Here is a 26,832-nt window from a genome sequence, read left to right as displayed (position 1 = left end):
TGCTTTCTTCTAAGGATGGGCATCCAACATTGCATTTCACTTTTTTCGTGTTTTAATTTTATTGTTGTTATGATTTTAAATGAATTCAAACTACTGAGTAGGGTAGGTTTTGAAGTAAATTACTATTGGATAAGTAATGAAATACCCAGAATTACTTTTACAGCGCTCCAAACCAAAAGGTCTGATAGACCTCAGTTACAGCTCACTTTACCCAGTTCATGACAGTTTATTTGGAAGGTAAGAATCCATTCTGAAAGAGATATAATTTAACCATAATTACTCATAGGTTAATTTATTTATTTTTGTTATTATTTGGTTATTTTTTATTGATGTTGTCATTTGTCTGACTAGTATTAATACCTGCAAGTTGATAGAGTTGACAGTCTTTGTAGTGTTCTTCTAGTATTAACACAATCTGTCAGTGCACACTTTCACTTTTTCCCATTCATCCCAGTTTAATCAGTTGACTTTTTTATGTATGTGGGTTTTGTTTCTACCTTTTTTCGCAGGCCCAGCTGTTTTCAGCTGGTGGTTAGAGCCTTAAACCACTTTTCAGTCCATTATTTGTGTGCTGAAAATGCTGATACTGCACAGGTAATATTTTCTGTTATTTCCTTGCCTTGACTTAAGTGATATTTGGTGAATATTGAATATTTCAAATTTAATCTCAGATTATCAACACCTGTAGTTAGACCACAGTTAGCATTTTTTACATATCACATTAAAATTTGAACTTTGGAAATTGCTAGCAAATGTACCATTATAATAATCTTTAAAATTCAGCGACAATTTACACTAAACCCTAAAAAACTACATAGGTCTGTTGTTTTAAAATTATATATATATAACCTGTCCATATATTAAATAAAAGATAAGAGTTAGGCATCATAAGGTTCTTTTACAATATTTCTGATTAAATTTTGTTAAAATTATTTGATAAATGTAGGCCTATTTAATTAATTACAAACACTTTTACTTTACAATAAGTTTTTTCTTTTCAACATAGGAATGGGTGCAGGCTCTGAAACCATACTGTATCAACACCACTCCTGCAAAAAGTTCCTTAAGACAGCTATTAAGTTTGAACATTCATGTATTAGATGCCCACCGTCTTCCTGTAAAAAGTGTGCCTCATCCCTACTGCACAGTTTCAATAAATGAGGTCAAAGTTTGCCGCACAGAGGCAAAAGAGGCACCAAATCCAGTATGGGAAGATGAGTTTGTTTTGGAGTAAGTATCAAGTGTGAAAAATGTGGATTTTAAGTGCTATTAAGTATGCATCGTATAAAAACAATTGTAGTACTGTTAAGGTAGTGGTAATTTAATCTTAGTTTGCAAGCGTGAGGCTGGATGGATGGGTGGGGTTGGCACACTCCTCTATTTCATGTTTCTTAAGGACATTACAGAAATCGTAGCTCCTTGCCTTATACTTGGCAATTAGAGGTTTATGTTGGTTAGATGACTAAGAACCATATCTCCAGCTTGGTTGGATCTTCATAATAGACACAAATTTAAAATATTTCATATGTTGAAGCATGTGTTGATGTGTTTTGTGTGATATTCTTTCATTTCTGGGAAGTTTGATATAACTTTTGTACCCCCACTTGAGTGGAATATAGTATTAGAAATATTTTAATTTAACCAAGTCATTTACAGGGATATTCCTCAAGATATCTATAGTTTTACTGTCATTGTTCACAATAAGGGAAGGAGATCCAAAGATACAGAAGTTTGTAAGTAGAATTAACAATGTTCTTAAATAATTCATAAAGAATATTAGTGAGGCTTTTTGATAATAATTTTTAAATTCTCTCCATTATTTTGGAACAGACTTTGTACTGGCATTTAGATGAGTATAAAAGCAACTGTAGCCGCATTCTCTAATGAAATATTGGAGCTGTGATTTTTGTAAGTTTTAGCTGTGTATTTCAAATAAAGTGTTATTCTCACTTTGAGTGTATGACACAGCGGATGAAATTCTATGTTATTTTGTTAATGTATTGTAGTATTCAAGACTGTCTTATTGAATGAGCTGAACCAGGGGGAGTACCAGGAGGAGTGGTACTGCCTGTCCCCCACAGCAGTCCAGGCAGTCAAAGGCAGGAATGAGGAAATGGGATCAATTCGAGTCAAATGTAAATTCTTGCATGAGATTATCATGCCAATCAATGAATACTCTAGTCTGAAGGAGGTGAGACCTGTATAATTTGTCAAGGACTGGTTTCTCCAAAAAAAAAAATTTGCCAGAAATTTTGTCTTGAGTTTTAGATTAAGATGTGTTTTCTTTGACCAGATTTAAATCTGTGGAAGCCTAACTGAATAAAATATTATGCCTGTTTTATAACAGGAAGGATGTGACTTGTGTTTCAAACCAATACTTAATTTAAGTGGACTGCTATGGATTTATTTTGAGGTGAAATAGACCACATATTTTTGTAAGTTTAGACCAATTTTATGGACCAAAGTAACCCTTCTTTTTTTTTTTTTTTTTTTTTGCGAAATCAGTCCCAGGCTTGTTTAATACCGACTCAATCTTTAGCCATTAAGTTAAAAAAAGTTATATTAATGAAGAATGAGTGTTACGGTAAATTATTCACACAAGTTCCTTCTCCTGAGAATAAAAGAAATTTATTTGTGTATATTAAAAAGTTGAGTATTGTTAATATCAGTTAATGCGTAGAATAAAGTGTGAAGTTCAACATAAATACATATCCCTTTGTTCCAGCTTCTGTTAGCCAAGGACTTGGAGGCTGTAAAGGCATTAACTCAAGTTTGTGGAAATGATAGGATTCCGCTTGCCAAATCCTTATTAAATATCTTTCGCAAAGAAAAACAGGAGTCTCATCTTATTCGCACAATGAATGACAGGGAAATTGATAAAGAATGTAAGTTACAGCTGGTAAAACTTAAAAAAGTAAACTGAGAGAATTTAGTGAAATGTTCCAGACAGACCATAACTTTAATCTTAGCCCTAAATTTAGTTTCCTTATATCTGGGATTTAATTTCATTTTCCTAATACCGACCTGAGCATTTCAACAGAACTCAGAATTCTGTGTTTTTTTAATTCAATTCTGATGAATCCTTAGATTCCTCTTCTCTGAGATTCAATGAATGTTCAGAGATTTTTTTTTTAAACCTAAGCTCATGTCTGTAATATCTGAAGTTAAAATTCAAATATATGATGTGGCATTAAAGTTTTGAAACTGACAACAAAGGATATATCACTTACATTTATATTAACCCATAGAGACCATCACCAAACATGCAGTTCTTTTCTCATTTACCCCCAAGGCTCAGAACAGCATGTATGTGTATCTTGGAAAATTTGACATTTTGTTCCCTGTTATAAGGTGATTTATGAAAAGAGTATTGTGCACATTGAGCTATGTTTTTGGCTCTCATTTTAGCTATTTAAGGGAATTTTTTAATGTAAGAGGAGTGAGAAAAACATGATTTTATAGGTGCAAATTTCAAAACTAGAAACAGAATGGTGACTTCTCACCATCTAAAAAATTATGATAAATTCCAAACAACTTAAACACTAAAACAAGAATCATGCTTCATTTTTCTGAGTGTAAAGTGCACTTATGTTACATCATTATGAACAATATATGTGCATTGTAACATGCAGTTTTTGATATTCCCATGTAGCTTTCAAATAAGAATTCAATTTTAAAACTCCTTAATTCTAATTACTTATATGACTTCACATTTATGAAGTCATCTTCATTTAGCCTGAAGTTTTGGCTTGCTAAAAATGTTTAATTTGTGTTGGTTATGTTTGCAAATAAATAATCTAGGGCCAAAAACTTGTACCTGTGCACACTAATTGGGGCCCAGAGGAGGCTTTTAGGTCAGCATTGTATAGTCCCTGTGGGGTTAAGGTTTGGAGATTCTCACTTGACTTCCGCCTTATTTATTATTTTTTTTAAGAGCCTTAATTTTGATTCTTTTGTTTTACAGGTACTGTATCAAATTTGTTCCGTGCAACTTCCTTTGCTACCACGCTGATGGATCAGTATATGAAGATGGTTGCTACAGACTTTGTGCATCATGCTGCTAAATCATCTGTTATGAAAATTATAGAGTCAAGGCAATCATGTGAGGTATGAAAAGACTATCAATAATGACCCGATAGCTTCTTGTTGAATTTTGATACCAGGTGTTTTTGATACTCTCTTGTATATCAGAGAAATGATATACGTGTAACATTATTGAAAGATTTTTATTTACAAACACTTTGTATTTGGATGTATATCAGTCACCTGAATTTGTCATTGATGGCAACATTCCCTTTCCACATTTATATGTTCAAAGGAAAACTCTTTTTACTATAATATTTTTCAGTTTTTGTGGATTTCCATATTTAATACAATAATAGGATAACAATATTTTCATTGTTCTTAAACATACAAGAGTGATTCTTAGTGCTATATACTAAGGGAATTCCTTCTATGTTTCAGCTCAATCCAACCCTTCTTGACAACCCAACAGATGCTACTGCCAATAAAGAACACCTCTTATCTGTGCTTAAAGATGTTGTTCGAAATATTTTCATGTCAACAGACAAGTGTCCTTTGTAAGTAACATAGAAATAGTCCTTTTTGCATAGAAATAGTCATTAATTTTTTTGCTGATGCAACTGTTGTACCGTCAGTGTAGAGCTGAAGGTGGCTTGGATTTACACCTGTTTATGATTAACAGTTACTGCAAATAATCAATTTGTTGTTGCTCTGAAAATGCCTTTATGTCACAGTAATCTACTTACCATAGCAGTGGTACATACTTACGAGGCAGCTATGCCTCTCTGATTCTCCATTTTCATTCACTGCTCTGTCTGTGTTCAAATGTTGATCATTCTGATATGATGTAAGCAATTAAAAGAAAGCTATGCACAAACAGTAAAAACAAATTTGTTTGCATAATTTGTATAAAAAAACTAGTAAGATGCAGCCAATTGCAAATACTTGAAATGTTCTTCTAGGGTGCTTCGATATATCTGTGGATGCTTGCAGAAAAAAGTAATTTCCAAATGGCCAGAAGATGAAACAGTAAAGACAAGAGTAGTTAGGTAGGCAACTTATCCAACTAATTTGTATTATGATAAAATAGGTTTAGAATACATTTTGTTGCTTTGTAAAAAGGATATTATTATTTTATCAATAAAGAAAATATTCATAAATTTACATGAGTGTATCTTGCTTTGAAATGGAACTGGACACTAAAGCAGTGAATCAATATCAGATCTTGTTCATTGTTTTCAGCATTGTAAATTTAAACCCTGTGATGTTTATAAATCATAAACCTGCAATTTTTTGACACAAGTAATTGTCCCTCTTCCCAGCGCAAGATATGTTGTTTAATGAAGATGAATTTGTTTCTAGCGGGTTCATTTTCCTGAGGCTGTTGTGTCCAGCATTACTTAATCCCAAGTGTTTTAACATTATAACAGGTAGGATTTCCCTAAAAGATAATTGTTTCATTGGCCAACCTTGTACCCTTGACATATCACTCAGTGTTTTAGGAGCTAGAATTAAAACCATTTATTTGTAAGTCTATTTTGTTGAGAAAAGACTTGGCCAGTGAGTTTTTAAAAACGTTATGTCAGGTGGGATTTCTTTCTAATAAAGATCATTAATTCTTTGTTCTTTTCTGCCCACTAACACGTTGTCTTTCTATGGTTAAAGGGTTACAGGAGTAAAAACCATTTCTATTTAAATTGACAGATCTTATGTAGAGAAAATGGTGTTAAGAAAAAGTTTGACTTGGGCCATATGCTTTATTTTTCATCATGAAGAAACTCCTTCAGAAGTGGCAGCTAGAAGTTTAAAACTGGTGGCAAAGTCCCTGCAGAACCTAGCAAATTTAGTGGAATTTGGTGCAAAGGTAACAGGACAATAAGAAATCCTTTAGATGCATTAGTGATTTTGGATAATTTTTCTGAAGATTATAAAACAAGATGTTAGTCTAAGAGTATTTTATTCCATCAAGCAAAATAGTAAGGAGAAAATTTTAACAATTGCATTTGCTGAAGTTTAAGTGCTCTATGTACATGCTTACATAAAATGGCACTTTTTAAAAATATTATAATGCTTTTATTTTAAATAATGTAGTTGCCTGTCAAATTTTCTATTTCCCAGGAACCCTTCATGGAAGTAGTTAATCCTTTTATCCTTGGAAACAAACAAAGGATGGTCATGTTTCTGGATGAATTGTCTGTAAGTGTTGGTTAAGTAATACAATGTTTAAGTTTTAAAGTAATAACAGAAGAAAATGCTATTACAGTTTTGTAATGAACATGTTTTTAGTCAAATGTTTTTGCCAAAATGTGTTTAGCATATTAATGAAGGTGCAAAATACACTCTCTCTGTCAGAATAGAACAAGAGGTTTTACAAAGCATTTTATAACTCACAATATTTCATCCATTAAGTAAAGTTGAAACAGCACAGGGGGTGACCTTTAAATGTAGAATGAAGACATAACATGTTTATCATGTGGCTTTTGACATTACCAGTTAAGGTAGCACAGGTAAATTATTGTTATGACCCTGTTCTGAAAACTTTTGAACTGCAACCTTCGAGTTTATTATTCAAACCACAATAATAGGAAAAATAGCTTATTCTTATTCTCTATAATTATCTTTGAGTTTTGTCGGGGTAAATTTGCATTAGGTTTCAGGATATTCCAGATACATCATTCATACATCAAGGACTTTCTGTATAATTGTGTATTCTCAATGTTTGTGTGATTATATTTCAAAATATATATTTTTTGATATATTTTAACAATACATATCAGGATTTCCTAGCTTCATCAATAGCACAACAAGAAAGAGGCATGTCATGTACATGCAAATCTTATATATTTCTATTGCATTTGGATATTTTTGCTCTAAATATCAGAATATCCCAGAGTACCCTGTAGTGGGTGACTACCAAGTGGCAGATATTGGAAGGGACTTGGCTAATGTGCACCAGATATGCACTTCCCATGCTCAGGAGCTTCAGGCATTAGACCAGGCACAGGCAGCACAGGGGGATCAGAGGAACCAGAAGAAACAGGTAGGCCACTTTGAACAGTATTCAAAGACCCCTAGACCTTTTTATAGCAATTTTTCTGGAAATTTCAATGCTTTTCTTTCAGTTACCAAATGTATTCAGAAACCACTGACCTAATCTATAAATACTCCATATTCTATAATTAATTTAATTTCGAAACTTCTAATTTTTTTAGGCAGTCTGATAGTGGAAACTTGTAAATTTAACTTGTGATGGTTGAAATTAGAAATTTTATGTCATAAACCTGTTTATAGAACTAAACATCAAGCATTTTGGAGATGAATGTATTTGATAAGCATTCATGGTTTATCTTTGTATCTCATGTACCTTTATCTTTGGGGCCATTCAGAATAGATGATCCGAGTACTAACTGATCTGCTGACTAAATATGGCTGACCCCACTTCAAAAGCAATGCTGCTGATTTCCAATGGTCTACCCGGCTCCACATGTGCCATTAAACAGATTAAATCTCAGCTCTGAGGTTTATTGGCTAGACCCCTGCAGTGATGGCGTGAGTGAAGGCGGGGAGACCATCATGGAATTGGCGGCATCACTTTTGAAGTGGGCTTGGTCATATTTAGTCGGTGGATCAGTTGGTACTTGAATCATCTAATCTGAATGGCCCCTTTGTGTCTTTTGCTGCAGTGTACCTTTTTAATTGCCGAAAATGAGTTAGGTTTTTTTATCATCCCATTAATGCATATTACACATTTTACTTCTGTTTCAGCACTCATTAAAAAGACTCGTGACTGTGACAGATATGCTGACCAAGCATAAGCAGCACTATTTAGGTAATCTTTAATGACACTTTCCATATGAAATGGGGTTGTATCATTTGGAGGAAAGCTGTGCCTGTCCTGCTGACGAGTGCAAAATCCCAGTGTAGAATAAAGGTTTAAAGGAAGAGTGAGAATCTGACCTGGTACAGTGCATGAGGAGCATCCCTCTCCCTGTCCAAAAAAAAGGAAAAAGGAAACAGACAAAATAAAACAGGGTTCTCAGGCCTGTGGCATTTTGTTTACCTGCAATATATGAGTTGGCATTTATTGGAGGATGCATAAGTCTTTCCATGAAGTAGAGCACTGCAATACATTATGTATAGGAAATACATGTGAAAAGCTGGAAGAAAGGCATCATTGTTCAAGTTTATTCACACTTTCACATCATCATCATAGGGTCACACTTTTTATTAGATGCTTAACAAGTGGTTTTTGTCAGGCTGTGTTGTTATGTTGGAACAAAAATGGAAAAGTTTGCTAGGGCATCATGATGAAAAATGTTTTTATTAATGAAAATGAGCAGTTCATTATACTATCAACAATTTAGAGCAAAAAATCCATCAGATGCTGCAATAATTAAATAAATTGTCGATAACATAGCCTGTTTAAACAAAACCTAAGAGGCAATTTTAAATAGGTTGGCCTTACAAATGGTGTCAATGTCATTCTCTTTTTAGAGAGGGAAAAGCTCAAATAAATATGCATGCTCAAAAAAGGAGTTCATAACAAAACACTTGGTTTATACTGCAATATATTCTGATGATTGATATTTCATATAATAAACTTTATTTTGAATTCATTAAATGAAAAGCAGTTATTCTTGAGCATTTAATAATGGATGCCTATTATTCTTGAAGCATTATCATCAGTAAATTATAGGATTTGAAGTTGTCATTATTTTTCATTTATTTATTGCATGATCAATATGCCAATTGTTGCTGTTATTGTTCCGAATATACTTGAAATAGCAATTTGTGTTTCTTTTAAATGTTATACAGAAAACCAAGCTGTCTAAATTGGAACAGAGAACTGTAATGTTGCTATAACCAGCCATAACAACTTTGGTTTCAAGGTCAAATCATAACTCGTTATGCACAAATTATTACATTGTTTTTAAATATGGTTAGAAGACCTTGTTTTATATGTGCATCTCATTATAATTGAAACAAATGAAGCAACTGAAATTGCAGATGGGGTTTTAAAGGTTGTGTGTTAGCATCATGCATGGATATTCAATTATTCAATTATTACAGACTGTAATTTTACTTGGTATTTTTATATAATATTAACAGGAAGATGCAAGGTAGTCAATTATTTTAAGTGGCTTATCATGCAAGGGATGCCACATTCTACTTAATACGTAAGGTACTTGATTATTCAGTTTTCTACTGATACAATGTTTACTGTGTTAAGACTGAATTTATTCAACACAATTACCAAAATCAAAACTTTAAAGCAGTTCCATTAAATATGATGTTATTTTTTCTGCTATATATATATAAAAAAGTATTAATTGAGAAAAATAAATTAAAATAAAAAGAAGATGAATACAGGTTGAATGGTGGCACTAATGACAATATGATTACATTTGTCTTTGTGTTAACTTGAATGTGAAATATACTTTATCCATTCAGGAACTCATTAGTGTATTCAGATGGTTACTATCTTCTTAAGTCCTTTTCACATCAAGTGGTACTAAATTTCACAAGTTCACTTCCGCCAATTTGGTAGCTCTGATTTTTTTTTTTTTTTTTTTTTTCACGATTTTTAGTTTTTGCTACTTTCACCCAGGCTAATCTACAAATCAAAATTTTTCTAGTAAACTGGTCTGTGTTGAGTATGAGGGCTACTTTAGGTGACTCTCTTATGTAATACTAATAGCCAGGCTATTAACTTGTCATTCTCTTAAACTGATAAAGAAAACTGGAGTGCTCGATGAGAAAAGGGCTTAAGTTGTTATCTATTGTACTCATGCTGCAGTTTTACTAAACTTGTTCAAGCACAGCAACATATAAGAAGGCCCTTCAGTGGGTTTTCTTTATCTATACTTATTTGTAAGAAAATGGGAACATCTTTCTGTATTTGTATCATGTTGTTTTAAATAATGCCAGATATTTATTTTGCTTAGGGATGGAACTCTTTGACCAGATATTTGCAATATGGGTGCTGTACAAAATGCAGTCAGTTGTCTTTTAAACAGATGAGCAAAATAAAGACATGTCTTAAGGGACAGTTTGTGGGATTTTTTTGTAGTAGATATCATTTCAACTTTCAGATAACTTTTTGTAATTCATCAAAGGTATCTTATGTTTATTTTAAGCTAGAACCCACCAAAAAACAGGAAAGAGGTATTCTTCCTTTGACTAGGCCTTTTGTTCTGCTTTAGCTGTTTTGATTGCATCGTTTGATTATAATCATAACTGTGAATAACCTATTTTCTGTTTGATTCACATGATTTCTCCATGTTGTTAAGTTTTCATCAAGCAGTTCCACCAAATTGTTTTTCCTCTAAATGTGCAAATTTTTTCTTTAAATATGTGCTTATGGTCTCATTTGCTTTCCAACTAGTAACTAAATTCTGCATAGAAAATCTCAACTGCTTATTCAACCAGATTTTGTATAGTGTCAGTACATTATGCAAATACGTAATTTGTGTAACACTGTTAAATTAGTGTACTAATAAGGATCAGTTCTGTCTGTTTTATCGCCCACTTATTGATAAAATTTTCTTAAAAATTTAACCAATAACTAACTTAATGCTCCATAAATGAACACGATTAATTGCTCAGTCAGACTGTATGAAAAAGCCAGCTCAACATACATTCAGTTCTGTGTTATGCTTTGCTTACCAATAATCCATAGCATCATTCCCCTCTTGTCTATTGCCTGATTTACCTATGACATTTTCATAAAAAAATGAACCTGTTTTAAATTATGCTCTCCACAAGTGATCACACCTGATTGCCTTCTCAACATTAACGTTAAACCAATGTATAAGGGAATCTAATACTAATTGCATTATACCTTGGATAACAGTCTCCAAACACATCATTCACCACCACATGGCAAATTAAAATGCATTGAAGGTATGAATGCATATTATTACATTAAAATCTACTGCAAAACATTAAAAAAATTAATATCCAAGTATCCAAATATCCTGTTAGTTGTCCCTTCTGTATATAAGTTTTCTGTGTAATTACTAATCTAAAAACATGATTTATTTTACTTGAAAGCCTCAATGGCAACAGCTAGTCTTAAAAACTTGCAAACTTCTGCAGTTTGCAGGCTGTACCAATTACATTGATTTTTTGCCATGGACCTTTTCCTTTTGTTTGCTGGGTCCTAGTTTTAAGCAACAGAATTACAATCCTTGATTTAATATTTCTTCTAAAGTTGAGGTGAAAGTACTGTGATAGTATTATCTTTTACATTGTTTACTGCACTGAAATCTGTTGTTGTGATCACAGGTTTGCTTGATTTGTGCCTTAAATGCTGAATACCATAGTCTGTCTGATCTTGTCATCGTTTACAATCTGATTTATTACCAGTTTATGTTTGCCTGACTTCCTAATCAGTCTAATGTATTGCACTATTTTTTTTTCTTTTTTTTTTTTTTTATTAGCTCTTTGCTATTTTCACAGTTAAGTTGGGAACATATATATATATATATATATATATATATATATATATATATATATATATATATATATATATATAATTGTTTGGCAAGTCTTTTGACTTGAGAGAGGCAATATTGGTGCTGGTAAAGGCAATCTGGTGATATGAAAAGTAAGGCTCAAGTCCACTGGTCCTTGATTGATTTTTGGAAACATTCGTTGCCCTGACTGGTTTCAGGATGATCCCCAGCATCGATAAAGCAGCTGTTGTTGTTATTGAACAGGGGATAGTGGTAGGCAGGGTTGGTGTTCAAGGGAGAAAGGAGGGAATGTCCATCCCTGTACCATTTGTGGATATTGATCTCTCAGTTGCTGCTTGCTTTGACGTGTCTTTCAGGAAAAGGGCAATGGTAAAATCTCACTGCTCTGTTAACCCTCATATGCTGCCTATGATTGACTGAGCCTTGACACCTATCTACTTTTCTTTACTTTTGTTGCATTTATTTATTTATCAATGCTGCTGGATTGCTCCACTTCTCTTACCATGAATTTTGCTTGTCAAAGAGCAACTTAGACAGTGATATGGTTTTAGTGTCTAGCATTCTGTCCTTTGTATAATTAAACAAGCCACACGAGAAAATAAGTTATTCATAAAAAAGATATATTTGAATCCCCACTCAACTGTATTGTAACAAAGATCATAGCTTTTACTGTAATCAAAACAACATCAGATTTCAGTGCGTCAAACCATACTATCACAAATCGAGGATATACATGCAATTATGACTTTATATTCGTATTTGCAGGTAAGAAAAACATCCCCCCAAAACATGCTTTATGGTTGGTGTACATAGTTATATCCCTTCGGTTTTTCTTCTCAAACCTGTACTGTTTTAGAACTGGAACCATTTTAATATGTTAGTCTGTGCTATATTATTTTACAAAAAGGTGATGGAAGTAAAACATACCCCAATATTTTGATGCATTTGTGAACATGGTGCAGTTCATATGTTGTAATGCAGATATTGCTTCTGCTGGAAGGTGCATATCCACATAATTATCCATTTATATTTTCTACTTTTCTACACTTGGGATATTGTGAATAAAAGGAAGTCATTATTGGATACTTTGTGTTTTTTTTTTGTTTTTTTTTTCACTGCATTTATGTTACTCATTATTTGTTTTTTGAGCCTCAGATAACCTTGCCAAGTAGAAGCCATGAACAAATGTAGACAAGAATGTATAAGGATTATTTATTATTTTCTCTCATTTTTGATCAAAATTATCACACAATCACAACTCTTCAACATTGTCACCTTCACTAAATAAATGCAGCTGGAAAGAATCAAAGATCAAAATGACCTTCATTTGTTGTGAATCCTTTTATTATTTGACAAACAGCACAAACATGGTAATGATACATGGATGTAAACAAATGCCACCCTTTCCTTTCAAGAAGCAAATACACACTACATTAAATTAATACTCGAACTGCCTTTTCCTATAGTATAAAATGTGAAGAAATAATAATCAAAGATCTTCAAGTTTCAAACCATAACGGTTTAAAACTAATGATTTATATGTAATGCATAACCAGAGAAAAAACTAACAAACAGCAAATGTGTACCTTCTCAAACAAACGTCAGTGGATGGTGACAGCAACTTGAAAATTCACTTGAAAAAAGAGAAGGACACAAAAATATTTTCTGACATCTGAAAATGTGCTCAATATATGTCTGTGGCGTAACATAATAACTGAAAACTTGTTTTAGTCGAATTAATTTCTGGAAACTTGTCACCCTGATGGACTTACTTACATCCCTAGTGCTTCAAAGGGAAATAAATTTTTCAAGTTTTTCCACAGAAGACATGTGAAAGGCCACAAAAAGTTTAATTTGTACATTATTGTACGTATATATTATTGGCCTCAATGTCCACAGGACATTTAGAAAGTTTTCTAAAAAGACTTCTCATGCATTACCATGATTTACTTTTGAGGTAAATATTTTACATCCCCAAGAGAAAGAATGGTGCCGACCAAGACTGCTTCGTCTGCATCTGGCACAGGCATCAAACCCTCAATCTGCCCAGCAAGTCCTGGGCACACGTGCTCAGTGAATGACTCGACAGAATCAAATGATGTTTGACAGTTTCCACACACGTATTCAATGACATTCTCACTGTTTTGAACCTGGATCACTGGAGATTGCTGAGCAGAACCCTGATCTACTTTTTTACACAGTTCTGGTGCTACCTCAGAAAAATCTCGCTCCACCTCAACTCTCCTTCTTTCAGTTCCTGGAATTCTGTATTTCCCCATCCCTTCATCTAATTTTATCGTGGAATCAAAGATGACAATGCCAACTTGGTCTTTATGTGTTGTTGTTAAATGTCGTTGAATCTTCCCTTTAGAGATGCTTCGATATGAACACAAAGAACACATAAATGGTTTCATATTCATATGGGACATCAGATGCATGCGTAGTGCACTTGAAGTTGTGGATCCGTAGTTACATTGATCACACTGGTACAACTTCATTTTTTCATGAACAGCCTGATAATGCTTCGATACGCTGCTCTTTGTCACAGCCCTGTAAGAGCATTGTGTGCATTTGTAGTCCTTTTTATTCTGGTGTATTTTTATATGTTTTTGAAAAGAAGACCGGTCACTTGTCCTGTACAGACACTCACTACAAGAAAACTGTTTGTCATCTGTGTGGCGTTGTTTGTGACTCAGCATGGCGGCACTGTATGGTGTGGAGAATGTACATCCTTCAAAATCACAGATTAAATATTCCCCTACAAATGTGAAATTGTTCACTTTATTTTCTACAAAATGTTCATAAGGAAATAAAATGCATATTTACAACAAGTATTCACAACAGTAACCCTCGATTCTTAAAAATATTCCTGGGAATCAGGAATGGATTAACTTCTCAAAAAATATTTCAAATATGATAACTTTAACTGATAAATACATAAGTTCTTACTTCTTCACTAGCTTTTGTACCGTTTTTGTTACAACAAGCCAAAAGAATACAAAACATTTTTTAAATTTCCTCAAATGAAATGAATTTTACATGTCATACCCTACAGTTCTGTACTTCAGATCTGACCATTACTAGTACCTGTGTGCTTTCTATTGTGCTCCCTCAGCATTCTTAACTGTCTGCACTTATAGCCACACTGCTCACAATGGTATGGAGTCTCGTCTAAAAATAAAACAATAGAACTTGCTAAATTTATGGTTGCTTCAGCACATTTGAAACTTAAATTACCTTAGAACAATCAAGCTGTCAATTTTCTGTACAACACAATTTAATTATAACAATGCTGCATGAAAGCAATAATCCTATAAAATTCAAAGACACTTGACATTATCCTGTATCATAAAAATATAAATCAAAACCAATTTCATTAAATTATACTTATAAGTACTACACATTTCCTCAACTTGCTAATAACTTCTGCTTAATATATATTATAATCATAATCAATGTACCTGTGTGTATCCACCTGTGTCTTTCCAAGTCTCTCAGGTTCCCTGCTTTATAAGGACAGAATTCACACATGTGCGGCTTTTCATGCCTGGCTATGTGAAGTTTGACTTCTCTCAGTTTACATGTTTGATATTCACACAAATCACAGCTGAAAGTAAGGTGGCTTCTTAGATGACGCAAAAAATGTCCCTTTTTGGCAGATGTATAATCACATAGGTCACACTTCAGATGGTCACACTGTGGAAGGTCTTTGTTGCCTTCACTTTTGCTGCCATATTTTTCCATTAATTCAATGTCACTCAATTTGTCCATTTCCTTGGCTTTGGCAATGTACTTTGCAAGTTCCTTTGCTCCCCAAGACTGGTTTTCTGGATCAATTTCTTTATCATTATTTCCTGCTTGCTCATCCTTTTCTTCTCTAGTTTTTGTTTTCTTCTTTTTACTCCCCTTTTGCCTTGCTCTCTGCCGCTTAGACCTAAATACAGAATCAGGTGTCTTGTCTTCAACGTTTTGACCATTGTCAGATGTTTTAGCATTCATCTCAGATGTAACATTTTTTTCATTCCCTGATTCAACCTGTCCCCTGTCAAGAATCTCTGAATGTGTTTTCTTATTACCATCACCCTTGCCAACATCATCATCGTCATCTTCATCATTTTCTATAAAACACTGACCATCATTGACATTAGTAAGAGTGTCATCCTCACCTATAATACCATCACCAATGTTCTTAGGACTAAGACTAGCTCGCTGTGTTCTTTGCCCACTTGTACTGTCATCAACGTTAGTTTGCACAACTGATTGTGCACTGGAAAAGATGTCAAATGAAGCATTTGCTTCATCCGAAACAATGCTTTCTATGGCAGACATGGTCTCCCTTTGTGTATCAGACATATTTTGTGATGGAAAAGGTGCCCTTTTAGCTGTTGTATTTTTTAAATTCCCTTTGAAAGGATCAATTAGTACTACTTTAATGTCTTCATCTAGTTTTATACTGGAAACTGTGAACTGTTCAGGGTCCACTGAAATTGGTTCTGGTGGAATCTGGGCTGGGTCTATATTCCCATACACCTCCACATAATGTTTATATTTCTTGTAATCAATTCGCTCCACGGCAACCATTACACAGCCAGAGTGGAGCGGCTTTCCTGTACATGAGAGCTTGTGGTCCAACAGGACCCTTTTTGAACCAAAGAGTCCACTGCATTCTCCACAACAGTGGAAAACACTATCTTTACCTATAAATCAAGTCAATGGCAAATTAATATATATAATCAGATTGACTGATTGATCAGTTAACAGTAATCCTTTCTAATTTTCTCATATCTTATAACGTGGTGCTTCCCTACAATCAAACACATACAAAAACATAACTAGGATCTAGTGTTTTATGTTGATTATTCTGAATAACGTTAAGAGTAAAAACAGGATATTACTATAAAGTAAGGCTGTCGTTTAGGACATAACTAAGAGTGCGAGCTTTTGTAAAGGCAAAACTGCCATAAGCATGAACGCAAGGAATCAAATAGAACATATTTTAGCAGAAGTATATTAAGTTACTACACCTACCCATTGTCTGAGGTTACACAGGTTATTCCACACTCCAGTACCTGCAAAAGCCAATATAATTGCAAAAAACAAGGTGGTTGAGAATAACTTGAAGCATGACTCCCACGTCTTCCACTAAAATAAATACATTAGTTTAAGTACGGAGAATATAAATGTTATTATTTCAGGAGGCAAAATTGGTTTAGCTTATTCATTCACGGTTTGCAGTTTCACTTTCAACTTGGATAAATTTTCATGTTAATCACTGTGATATTATATACCAATTTCCTTTCAACAATAAGTTTTTGCTGAAGTTGTTGATCGTTAAGTACTATGGGTAATAGGCATTACTAAGACGTTGCCTCAGTTTTCGGTACCGTGATCTTGTAACGCCGAAAACTTGAGGCAAACTAAGACGGTAATTGTGAAAGTGATTAGTTCCCCACTCCGGTTATACCGGAAAGAAGGTTTGGGCAGGGTAAGTATCAAAGAAAGCAGGAATTGTGGAGTCCAGATGCATTTTCCTTACTCCAGCGATAAAGCACTACATATCAAAATGCCTGGATGAACATTGCGTGCACTTAGTAAACATATTTAAAATCATCTTTAATCGTTAAGAAACTTGGACTTACCGTTGACAGAAAAGTTGACCGATTTTAATTTAGTGATTGGCAAAATGGTCTCCTCACCATTGGTATTTCTTATTGATAATAGTTTCCCATAAATTATCCAAAATGTATGGTAGCTTACCTTTTTACATCATTTTCTCTTAAATAATCATAAAAATCAACTGTTAATTTTTATTTAGTATAGATTAGTTCAGTTTTATTTATATGAGTCAATTTTAAATCTCAATATATACCAAACTAATTATAGGTGGTGAAAATAGCTTTGTACATGGATATGTTGCAGTCATCATGGGTACAAAGCGGGGAAGCTGCTAAAGATAAATTCTTGTTTCTTGTGTTTGGAAATATATTGCATTAGTATTTTGGTAAGTGCCTTTTAGTAAATACATAGGTGTTCTGTCACTTATCTTCTATTTACGAAAATACAGCCCGTTTAATCCAAGTCCAAATTGCGGAACCGCCACCGTCCACAACTAGTCAACTGATGAACATAGAAGGGGGCCATACCAATAACCGGTGTGGCGTGTACCGCTTGGAGCGTGAACAATCCGTTCTGCTCATGCGCACAAAGCGCAGGCAAATCTGAGAGACTTCCGGCGTGTACAGTCCGTCTCTATAGAGTCATCAATACATTCGTAGCCTTTAATAAACATGTGCTGTTGAAAACATACTGCAAATTCAAACATAATCTTTAGAAGTATTAATATCTAATAGACGTTCACCTCTACTGAGATTTCCCTCAGGTGCCCATATCAACACACTAGCCTAGTAAAATCAATACTAAAATAGCAGCCAGCAGCTGAATAACGACGGTCCGTCCACGGTAGGTTCATCCATACGTCGAACTGTAATTTGCCGCTGATTCTCTATCAAAATTATCAATTAACACATGAATTTTATCCCCATCACAGTAAATGTATAATGGGGTAGGAAATGAACTAGCCGAATATAAAAGAACAGGTGAATAAAAACGGGTCATTCACGGAACGGCTCATACACGCGTCTGCTGCGTGTACAATCGGTTAGAACGGATGGTTCACGCAGAACGGACCGTACACGTGACACCGGAATTAAGGAAGCAACAAAAATACGTTTTGTTGTTGATTCCGGTAATTGAAGAATTGATTTCGGTAAATACCTTGATTTCGGTAATAAGTATGACATTACTTAAGGCAATGGTTATTTAATTTGGTACCCAACTTAAAAAGGTACATGGTACATCAGAGAAAATCAGAATGTGCCAGATACAAACACAAGTTATATCACCTGAAAGGTCTTCTTTTATAGAATGTGATACTTTTGAAAATTTGAATTTAACTGTAAAATTTAAGAAAACATCACAGCTTATAAAAAGCTTTTTGCTGGCAAATGTGTCATTTCAGCCAGAAAGCTGTTACTGCTGAACGCATTCTGTCTCCTTAAAAACATACTTCGCCATGATCAGTTTTCATGGCGTTGGTTGCATGAGATCAGAAATGTTCTATACTTTCACATAGTATAAAAATTTAGGTGGAGAATAGAGATTTTTGTATAGGTTGTCAAACTAGGTGCCTCAGTGGACTGGTCGCAGGCGGGTCACTGCTGCTGCAGGACAGGATTGACTGTGGTGCTCGAGTGTGTTCTGATATACCTAACTTAAGGAGGCTCTCTCATATTTCAGAAACATCATATCTGCCCTTGTGATTTTGATAAAAATTGTAAGATAAAACTTACTCACCATTTGAGTAAAGTATATATGAAAAAAAATTAGGGGTAATCCAGTTTGTTATCGAGAGGTAGCATCTCCAAAAACATCACAGAGTTTGTAAACAAGTCATGTGGATACATAACATTGTAAAAGTCCAAGCCTCATCGAGCCTTCTTCACTTAACGCAACTTTTATTGACACATTTGTAATCTTTCAAACAAACTAACAACAAAGTTTTCATTAAAGAATGAATTACATATTTTATTGCATGATATATTATATTTTGATCATTAGTCGCTGTTGTAAAAAAGTACTCAAGCTTATATAAGAGAGCCTCCTAAAAATGAGCATTGAATGTAGACTTTAGATTAAATTGGTGGCTAAAAAGCATCTCCTTCTTTGCAAATCTTGAACATATTTCTGTACACCCACTACTTTGATTTATTTTTGTCTAGAAAATGGACTGAGGATGGATAACACCATGAAGACCAAGACTGGGACTATTGCCAACTTTGATTCTTGGTTGGAAAAAGCAGGACAGTCTTATTCTCTTTTATCGGATGAAGAGAGGAACAAAGTTTTAGATCATTTGATAACTATAAGTACGCCTTCTCAGTTGTACCACCTTTCACAGAAACTTGATGATTTGGTAAAAAGGGACTTTCTTCAGTTGCCAACAGAGGTGTCTTTTCATTTGATAAGCTTTCTGGATCCTGCAAGTTTGTTGACATGTTGCATGGTGAACAAGCAGTGGAATAGAGTTATCAATAGCTGTGGTGATGTTTGGAGAAGAGCATGTCAAAGCATAGGTGTGAAATGCACAAAGGAGGACCAAAGTGGGCAGTATTACAAAGAACTCTTTTTGACTGTATCTGCACGTTTGCAGAAGATGAAGAATGGCAGTGCCTTTGAAAGCAGAGTTCTGTATGGGCACACAGACCGAATCATGGCTATTTTCTACAGGGAAGGAAAGTTGGCTACAGGTATGAGTTCATTTTTATGGTTTTCTTTAGGAATGAGAAAGCTCTTTAAAATTTAATGCAATGTAGAAATGAATGAGTGGGTTTCATTATAAATACAGAAGATAAAGCCACAGGCAATGTTCCTTCAGCTGTGTAGAAACACACAATTGTCAGTTAAAAGTTAAACTGTACACCTATTTTTCACCTGCTATTCACATATTGGTATGTTATTAAGTATAGCATCCACAATGTCGTCATTATAATTATTTAATATTATAATAAATGTAATTATTTTTCTTTATTTAGGTTCTGATGACCACACAGTCAGGTTATGGGATTGTAAAGATGGACAGTGCCTAAAGGTTTTTGATACTCACACAGTGGCAGACCTGAAATTTGATGACCATTATCTTGTTACTGGCTCTTTTGATAGCACAGCTGCCTGTTGGGAGGTAGACACAGGCAAAAAGCTACGGCAATATCAGGGCCATGTAGCAGCTGTATTCACCATCGATTTTAACACAGACTTAAACATTCTAGTAACTGGCTCAGCAGATAACACAGTCAAACTCTGGTCATTTGATACTGCCAATTTGTTGCAAACGTTCACCAGTTACAGTGACTGGGTGACAAAGGTTGTTATCGTGAAAAACACCGAGATGCCATCACTTTATCACATCATCTCTGCGTCCTCGTCAGATGGGCCGACAGTTACACTGGCAACATTGGACCGTGATCATGAAACCCAGGGAGGGCTAACGTGGAGATTTAGGCACTATGTCCCCCATTTTCAGATCAAAAATGATATCCTATATTTTCCCACTGTGACTTCTAAAGGTGCTATTATGAAATTAGAACAATTAGACCACACCACAGAGGTATCCAACACATCATATCAGAAGTTCTGGGACAGCAGTGATGTTCATGTTATATTAGGAATAGGGTCCAAATATTTTGCTTTTATATGTGGTGAGCCCCCTGTATTAAAAGTAATAGAGACACCAGAGATCAGAGCCAATGGGAAATCCATGGACTCTGCAAGAGGTGTTGTTATATCATCAAAAAATATTCCGAATGTCAGGTAAGTGACATTTGAATTAGTTTTGTCTTTTTTACTTGCTAGTATGAATGTTATTTTTTAAACTAGGAATAGTCAATAATATTTTCTCTGCAAATACTTTTCTTTGAGTGGCACTTATTGGTAGTTGTGATGATTATACATAAACGGCACATTTCATGTAAACACTATCAATAAAACTGTAGATATCATGTATCATTTAGGTTGTCCAAAAGAGGTTCCACATTTACCCTGGGTGAAATGGGATGGTTAGATGGAATGAGTGATGCCAACCAAAAAGGAGTAATATTTGCAGCAAGCCTGCAAGACAATGGGGTATACATCTTGAAGTGGAAGAGGAGAAAAAAACAGAGAAGAGCAGTTCATTTTGACTTGTAAAATCAAAAATATTTTGACAGAATTTGTTTTAAGAGTGAAATTAAGGTATCCGAGAGACACTGCTTAATGATACAAGTTTTATTTGTTGACCTGTTTTAATTTTTGCTGTTGCAAATTCAGTTTATTAAATCATTTTACTCTAAATTTTATCTTAATTTATTGGCATTTTGCTGTCATATACTGGAGATTATGTCTTATCATTTATTTAAACCATACAGGCTTTGTAAAATATTTGGTTTATAGGTCATTGCAATTTTGTTTTTCTTGTATTACTAATATGAATTGAGAAAACCATTTGTAAGTAGACATGCCTAATTGGTAAAGCCACTTTTTTGTTGTAACTAATGATGTTTCAAATTTCATGCAGGATTGCCAATGGAAATGAAGGGATTGGACTGATTCATGAATTTATTTGATATAATTTACAAAATGTGGTTTGATATTAGGTAAAATCTCACTCTTAAAATTGTGAATGCATCCTTTGTACAAGTTTCATAATACATGGTACATATTTCTTAATGTAATACCAAAGTAAAAGGCATGGTTGAAATCGTTTTAGTTCTTGTTTCACCAAATGGTCTCTTGTTAAGTCTGAACCCATTTTCTATTCACTGCACCTTTGCTCAATACAATTTTAACTGAAATGTTTGGCAGTGAAACACACATTTCAAATAATTGACTGTACACCTGTTTTAAGAATCTGACCTTATATTATCACCAAAATAAAATAGAATATGAAAGATTTCTTTTTATAAAGAAAATTAATAAATGCATTTAACTGGGGACGTTACTTGCTATAACTTTGTCTGTGAAGATATGTAAATAAATATTACATGAATAATTTCGCAGTACATCTTTAAATGAGGTATCACAGTCATAGATCACATTAACAACACTTTTGTGTAAGGTTCTAATTAATCAATCTGATCATGAAAATGTTGCCTGTTTTAAAAGATAACATGTATAAGTAAAAAAATTCAGTATGATCAAATTATAGACTAATAAGCTGTGTTGCTGTATATCCTTATTTCTCTTACAATTATACTGAAGCAAATAGAATCCCTGAACTTCAGTATGGAGCTATGATTCTTAATTGATTTTATAACTTCATAATTAAAACATGAAACAAGACCCTAAAAGGTTTCAGAAGGAGATTGATCCAAGAAACAAATAAACCATTGTGAAATTTGGAATCATCTTTTGATCATATTATAAACAATTGTATGTGCTGCACAATGTACAGCATTATGAAAAGCAGCACATTTGTCTTATCAAATTACATCCAACTTTACGAGGTCAAATTTTGGACATGTCAGTATAAATCTCTCCAAAAAGTGTCAGTTCAAAATTTGAACTATTGCAATGCTTATATGTCCATATAAAACCAAAATTTACAAATTGGATGGCATCTTTGCCCATGCCTTAATAACTTGATGTGCTAAAGCTTGTGGCGGTGGAACAAAGAAGCCATCTTTGTGTTGACCTGTGAGCATCAGCAGTATTTCCTCTCTCGTGAACCACCTGGCATCATCAATTTCTTCCTTGTCCACCTATAAAGAGAAATATTTCTAAGAACAATGTTTTTTACTAAGGGCTGGCTTTATATTTTAGACAATGGTTTCGTAATTTTTCATAGGAAGTCCCATTAACCGTGCATCTAAATGCTGCTGACATAAAATATTTATGCATGATTTAGATGCATGGGTAATGTGACTTCGTATGAAAAATTACGAAACAATTGTCTAAAATATTTATACAATTGTTCATTTTATTGGTTTTGATATTTTGCATATTTCTATATGATGAAATATGATATTGTCCATCATTTTATTATTGTTATTATTACTTTGTTCACAAAATTTTGAAAAATGCCTTTTTCATTCTGTACACCATGAATTAAAGATAAACTTTTTATCCTTTATCACCTTAATATTTTCACTTGTAGCTTTGGCATGGCATCCAATCATCAAAGTGCTGGGGAATGGCCATGGCTGACAGGAGTGGTAGTGCACTTCTCCTACCCTCACTCCACTTTCTTCAAATGTTTCCCTGCGCACTGCATCCTCCATTGTCTCCCCTGCAATATATATTTGAGGATATGATTAATCCTTTGCCCTATGATAACTCCAGTAAATTGAATCAAGTCCTCTCATAATTGGAATAAGTCCTACTCGTATGTGTCTTTTCCTAAAGTCGAGAAGTTTTTAGGAATGTGATTTTGTACAACATTCATTAAAAAAATATGTTGAAAAAAGTGTCCATGGCACATATATAATAGTTCTCAAAAATGAATTATAATTTTCTGGCAAAAGCATTTTACTAGTATATTTAAGTTTTTAACGTTATCCTACCCAGTAGGAGAGCTTGGTTGCAACTACATGTAAAATATGCATTTGTCTTTGGGGTCATTGCTAACTCAAAAGTGTGTGTTATAGGTGGTGGAGTTTAAGGCAAAAGTGAGGCCCCGGCATGGTTGGAACTATTTTAGGGTTTATAGTTACACTGTCAGCTATATCAACCCAAAAGGTTTACATCAAATCCACAGGGCTATAAAATCCAATAAAACCATTCAGTTGGACCAAACCTGGTTCCATAAATCCAGCTAGGCAAGAAAACATTCCACTTGGAAATCTCTTTTGTCTTCCCAATAGACACCTGCGGCCATCTTGTGATATGACCAGCATTATTACCACTGGATCAACACGTGGATAACTAGTGTTATGGACACCTGAGGCATGAAATATATAATAAATATTATCATTCAATACCTGGTTGACATGAAAAGATTGACAAAAATAATAAAGAAAATTGTAATTTTTCATTTAAATTGTACTTTAAATAAATATGTCGCAAAGACATCTAGTCATATAGCCCATATCAATCAACACAGATAACTGATCTCCAAATTAACTGATGTACTAAACTTTTTACTGGCATGTAAATTCACAAAGATTTTACCTTTGAGTGAACTGCAATCTTGGTTCTCACAAATCCTCTTATAACCACTTTCCTCCATTCTAGTGGGACTACCACATGTGGAACAGAATTTGTAGCGAGCATGCCAGTCAAGCAAGGACCTGGCTTGGGCATAAATGGCAGCATCTGTTTCAGGAAGCACCATGGCTGAACGAAAATCTGCTGATAGAAATTCGGCTTCAGGATGGAATGCTTTTGCTGCTTGATCATAGTCTTCAAATTTCCCTGTAAGGTCCACTGCAAACCATGGAATGCCCTCTGCTCCTAGTCTATCTAATGGCTTGCCTTGGGCTGGTTCCAAAATAGGCTCAATACCAAGGAAAAGCAATGGTGGGGTGGGTTTGCTATCAAGAAAGTTTGATATGTCTTCATAAGATAAAATACAAAGTTTTTTCCCTTTCCCTTTCATGAACCCACTGCTTAGATGACCAGATGTCAGAGTCAAGGGTCTTAGTTCTGATATTATAATAAATTTCGAATCTGACTTTTTCATTGCCTGGCTAATCCATTGTGGATTCTTTCTTTTATCTGCTGCCCTGTCAAGGATGTGGTGGCCAAAATAATTTATGACCTGCTCACTGCTCTTAGCAGTTTCTGGTTTCTCTTTGAGCACTTTAGCAGCATCTTGGTGGTTCCAAAAAGATGCAATATCCAATGCTGTCTGTCCAGTTGAATTCATTATAGAAGGGTCACTCCTGCAGAAAAGAATGAGTTTCAGTCTTAATGATGATGAAGATGGAGAAGATAGGCAAATAAAATAAAACAGATATGGTTGTTAACTTGACAGCAAAGCCTCTTACCTTTGCAGACATCACAGAAAGTTGGTACAGAAGAAAGAAGCAAATTAATAGTTTTCTTAATTCAATAAAAATGATTCAATAATGCTATTCTCACACTTCACCTTAAGACAGAAAACGTCTGTAAACTTAAAATAATTAGAATCTTATGTTTCACATATTTTCCAAAAGAGGTTTGATTAAAGTAAAATACGAAGTAAAAACACATGATGCATGATCTTTGAAAAATGACTAAGGCTCAATTTAAAATATATTCAATTTACATTTAAAAAATAATAACATCATGAAGAAACGGTCTGATTGCACCCACTTGCAAAGTTCAAGCAGTCAACAGGAGTGTGTAGAACCACTGCATCGTCTGCATTGAAAAATTGCAAAGGGCAATTCAAACATTTTGATGCTAATGTTCACAGTGGAGCTGTCTACTTCCAGGGGTAAATTTAAAGCATTTCTTTATTTATTCATTTATTTTTGTTTTTGAAAATGCAGTATGATTACCCTCTCTCAAGCAGTTTCTTCAATATTGCAGATTGTCCATTCCGAGCTGCAAACATTAAAGCTGTCCAACCTCTCTCATTCTTTGCATCCAGGTCAAGATCCTCTGTAAATAAAGCTATCTATACATGAACTGGATAATTTTTATAAGAACTGAAAAAGATTTTTTGTGCCTAGTACAGTATTATATCCATTTGTTAAAAAATGTTACAAATTCAATAATGTAAACAGTTTTGAAGATATTGCAGTGGAATTTGGACATTTAAAAAACTGATGCTGTAAATATAAGCTGAAAATTTCACAACTCTACCTTTCTTTTGAAACACTGGAAATTTTTAAATCTTAGTTTTTAAAAATACCATGCCGGCCTTTAAGTTTTCTGACAGCTAGGTGCCAGTGTCTGCCAGTTTTGACACCTGTTTATGCATTTTTGATACAATGATAGTATCCTTACTGTTCCACTTTAATGCTTGAAATTTTTGGGGTTGACCAACAAAAACGGATCAAAATTTGGGCAAAAATTCCATTTAAATCTTGTGAACTGTTGAAGTTATTTAACTTTGAAATTAGAAATGTTTTTTATCGATTTAGTTATTTTCATTCTTTTATTTTATTTATGTATTTGCTTATTTATTGATTTATTTATTTATTTATTTATCTAATAATATTTATTTTAGCCACCCAATATATAACATAAATTCATAATCTACGTGTACCCTAGCTAATTTTAAATCCGTTTTTTCTTTATTTATTTTATTTTTTATTATTTTATTATTATTATTTTTCTTTCTTTTTTGTGCCACACACTTGTTGCAATGAGCTTGTCTAGTTCTTGAGTTTTTCCACCAGCAGCACACTCATTGATCCTCTCCATCATTTGCTTTCTAATGTCGCTGGCCATTATTACTGCTGGAATAATGCTGAAAAGATGTTTAGAAAAATATTTTAAATAAGGTAAACAGATCAGTAATTCAATAATGAAAATGTATTTCACTATTACACAAACCCTTCCCAGTCCACAGGCTACAGTGAATTACAAAATCAGTTTCAACGCTGAGACTCGGTCTGTGTGTGACACATTACGATACGGATTGTCATTTTTAAGTTGAAACCGATTTAAGGTAGTTGCATATGTTGATCAATTACATTGTCTTTTGAAAAATTCACCTTTTTTTCACAATGCTGAGAATAATATTGTTTTCAATTAAGTAATACCAACCGTTTAAAATTGTGTACTATTGATGTTACAGCACCGGCAGGTGATATCAACAAGAGCATCTCAAAGTTCAAAGTTCATAAAATAATCTAACACGTGATGTTCT

General features: G+C 33.9%; 4 protein-coding genes across 7 annotated transcripts in view; 2 read left to right on the top strand and 2 right to left on the bottom strand.

Annotated features, from left to right (window-relative positions):
• LOC106150987 (ras GTPase-activating protein 1) overlaps nt 1-10,072 on the top strand; it is a 31,202-nt gene extending 21,130 nt beyond the window's left edge. The window contains exons 11-24 of the mRNA XM_087018726.1: nt 164-237; nt 510-594; nt 1,007-1,230; nt 1,657-1,733; nt 2,007-2,191; nt 2,726-2,885; nt 3,965-4,107; nt 4,465-4,580; nt 4,986-5,072; nt 5,386-5,453; nt 5,799-5,887; nt 6,142-6,219; nt 6,905-7,063; nt 7,789-10,072. Of these exons, the coding sequence (XP_086874852.1) occupies nt 164-237; nt 510-594; nt 1,007-1,230; nt 1,657-1,733; nt 2,007-2,191; nt 2,726-2,885; nt 3,965-4,107; nt 4,465-4,580; nt 4,986-5,072; nt 5,386-5,453; nt 5,799-5,887; nt 6,142-6,219; nt 6,905-7,063; nt 7,789-7,863 (1,620 nt within the window). The 3' untranslated portion in view covers nt 7,864-10,072. The remainder of the gene's footprint in view (nt 1-163; nt 238-509; nt 595-1,006; nt 1,231-1,656; nt 1,734-2,006; nt 2,192-2,725; nt 2,886-3,964; nt 4,108-4,464; nt 4,581-4,985; nt 5,073-5,385; nt 5,454-5,798; nt 5,888-6,141; nt 6,220-6,904; nt 7,064-7,788) is intronic.
• A 2,625-nt stretch (nt 10,073-12,697) lies between these two features.
• Nucleotides 12,698-17,222, bottom strand: LOC106150979 (uncharacterized). 2 transcript variants are annotated; one of them, XM_013524028.2, is made up of 5 exons: nt 17,141-17,222; nt 16,530-16,570; nt 14,963-16,198; nt 14,589-14,672; nt 12,698-14,259 (listed from the first exon to the last, which is right to left on the bottom strand). In XM_013524028.2, exons 2-5 carry the CDS (start codon nt 16,531-16,533, stop codon nt 13,448-13,450), a joined length of 2,136 nt encoding a protein of 711 aa, XP_013379482.2. In that variant the 5' UTR covers nt 16,534-16,570; nt 17,141-17,222; the 3' UTR covers nt 12,698-13,447. The 2 variants fall into 2 exon arrangements, with proteins under 2 accessions (XP_013379482.2, XP_013379483.2); XM_013524029.2 differs by having other exon boundaries at nt 16,530-16,643; nt 17,141-17,217.
• A 162-nt stretch (nt 17,223-17,384) lies between these two features.
• Nucleotides 17,385-21,792, top strand: LOC106150980 (F-box/WD repeat-containing protein 2). Of its 3 annotated transcripts, XM_087018812.1 has the most exons (5): nt 17,553-17,654; nt 18,206-18,267; nt 19,280-19,807; nt 20,093-20,867; nt 21,068-21,792. In XM_087018812.1, exons 3-5 carry the CDS (start codon nt 19,294-19,296, stop codon nt 21,240-21,242), a joined length of 1,464 nt encoding a protein of 487 aa, XP_086874938.1. In that variant the 5' UTR covers nt 17,553-17,654; nt 18,206-18,267; nt 19,280-19,293; the 3' UTR covers nt 21,243-21,792. The 3 variants fall into 3 exon arrangements, with proteins under 3 accessions (XP_013379487.1, XP_086874938.1, XP_086874944.1); XM_013524033.3 differs by lacking the exons at nt 17,553-17,654; nt 18,206-18,267 and adding an exon at nt 17,385-17,502; XM_087018818.1 differs by lacking the exon at nt 17,553-17,654 and having other exon boundaries at nt 18,228-18,246.
• On the bottom strand, nt 21,633-26,831 carry LOC106150982 (NAD-capped RNA hydrolase NUDT12). Its single transcript, XM_013524034.2, has 7 exons — nt 26,730-26,831; nt 26,318-26,430; nt 25,514-25,616; nt 24,201-24,913; nt 23,827-23,970; nt 23,168-23,319; nt 21,633-22,792 (listed from the first exon to the last, which is right to left on the bottom strand). The coding sequence occupies exons 1-7, from the start codon at nt 26,786-26,788 to the stop codon at nt 22,634-22,636; spliced, it is 1,443 nt and encodes a 480-aa protein (XP_013379488.2). The 5' UTR covers nt 26,789-26,831; the 3' UTR covers nt 21,633-22,633.
• Nucleotide 26,832: the final 1 nt, after the last annotated feature.

The sequence above is a fragment of the Lingula anatina genome, chromosome 1 (assembly GCF_051362555.1).
Source record: "Lingula anatina isolate TDL-2025a chromosome 1, LinAna3.0, whole genome shotgun sequence".
NCBI classification, from domain to species: Eukaryota; Metazoa; Brachiopoda; class Lingulata; order Lingulida; family Lingulidae; genus Lingula; species Lingula anatina.
This window is presented reverse-complemented; position numbering and strand designations above follow the sequence as displayed.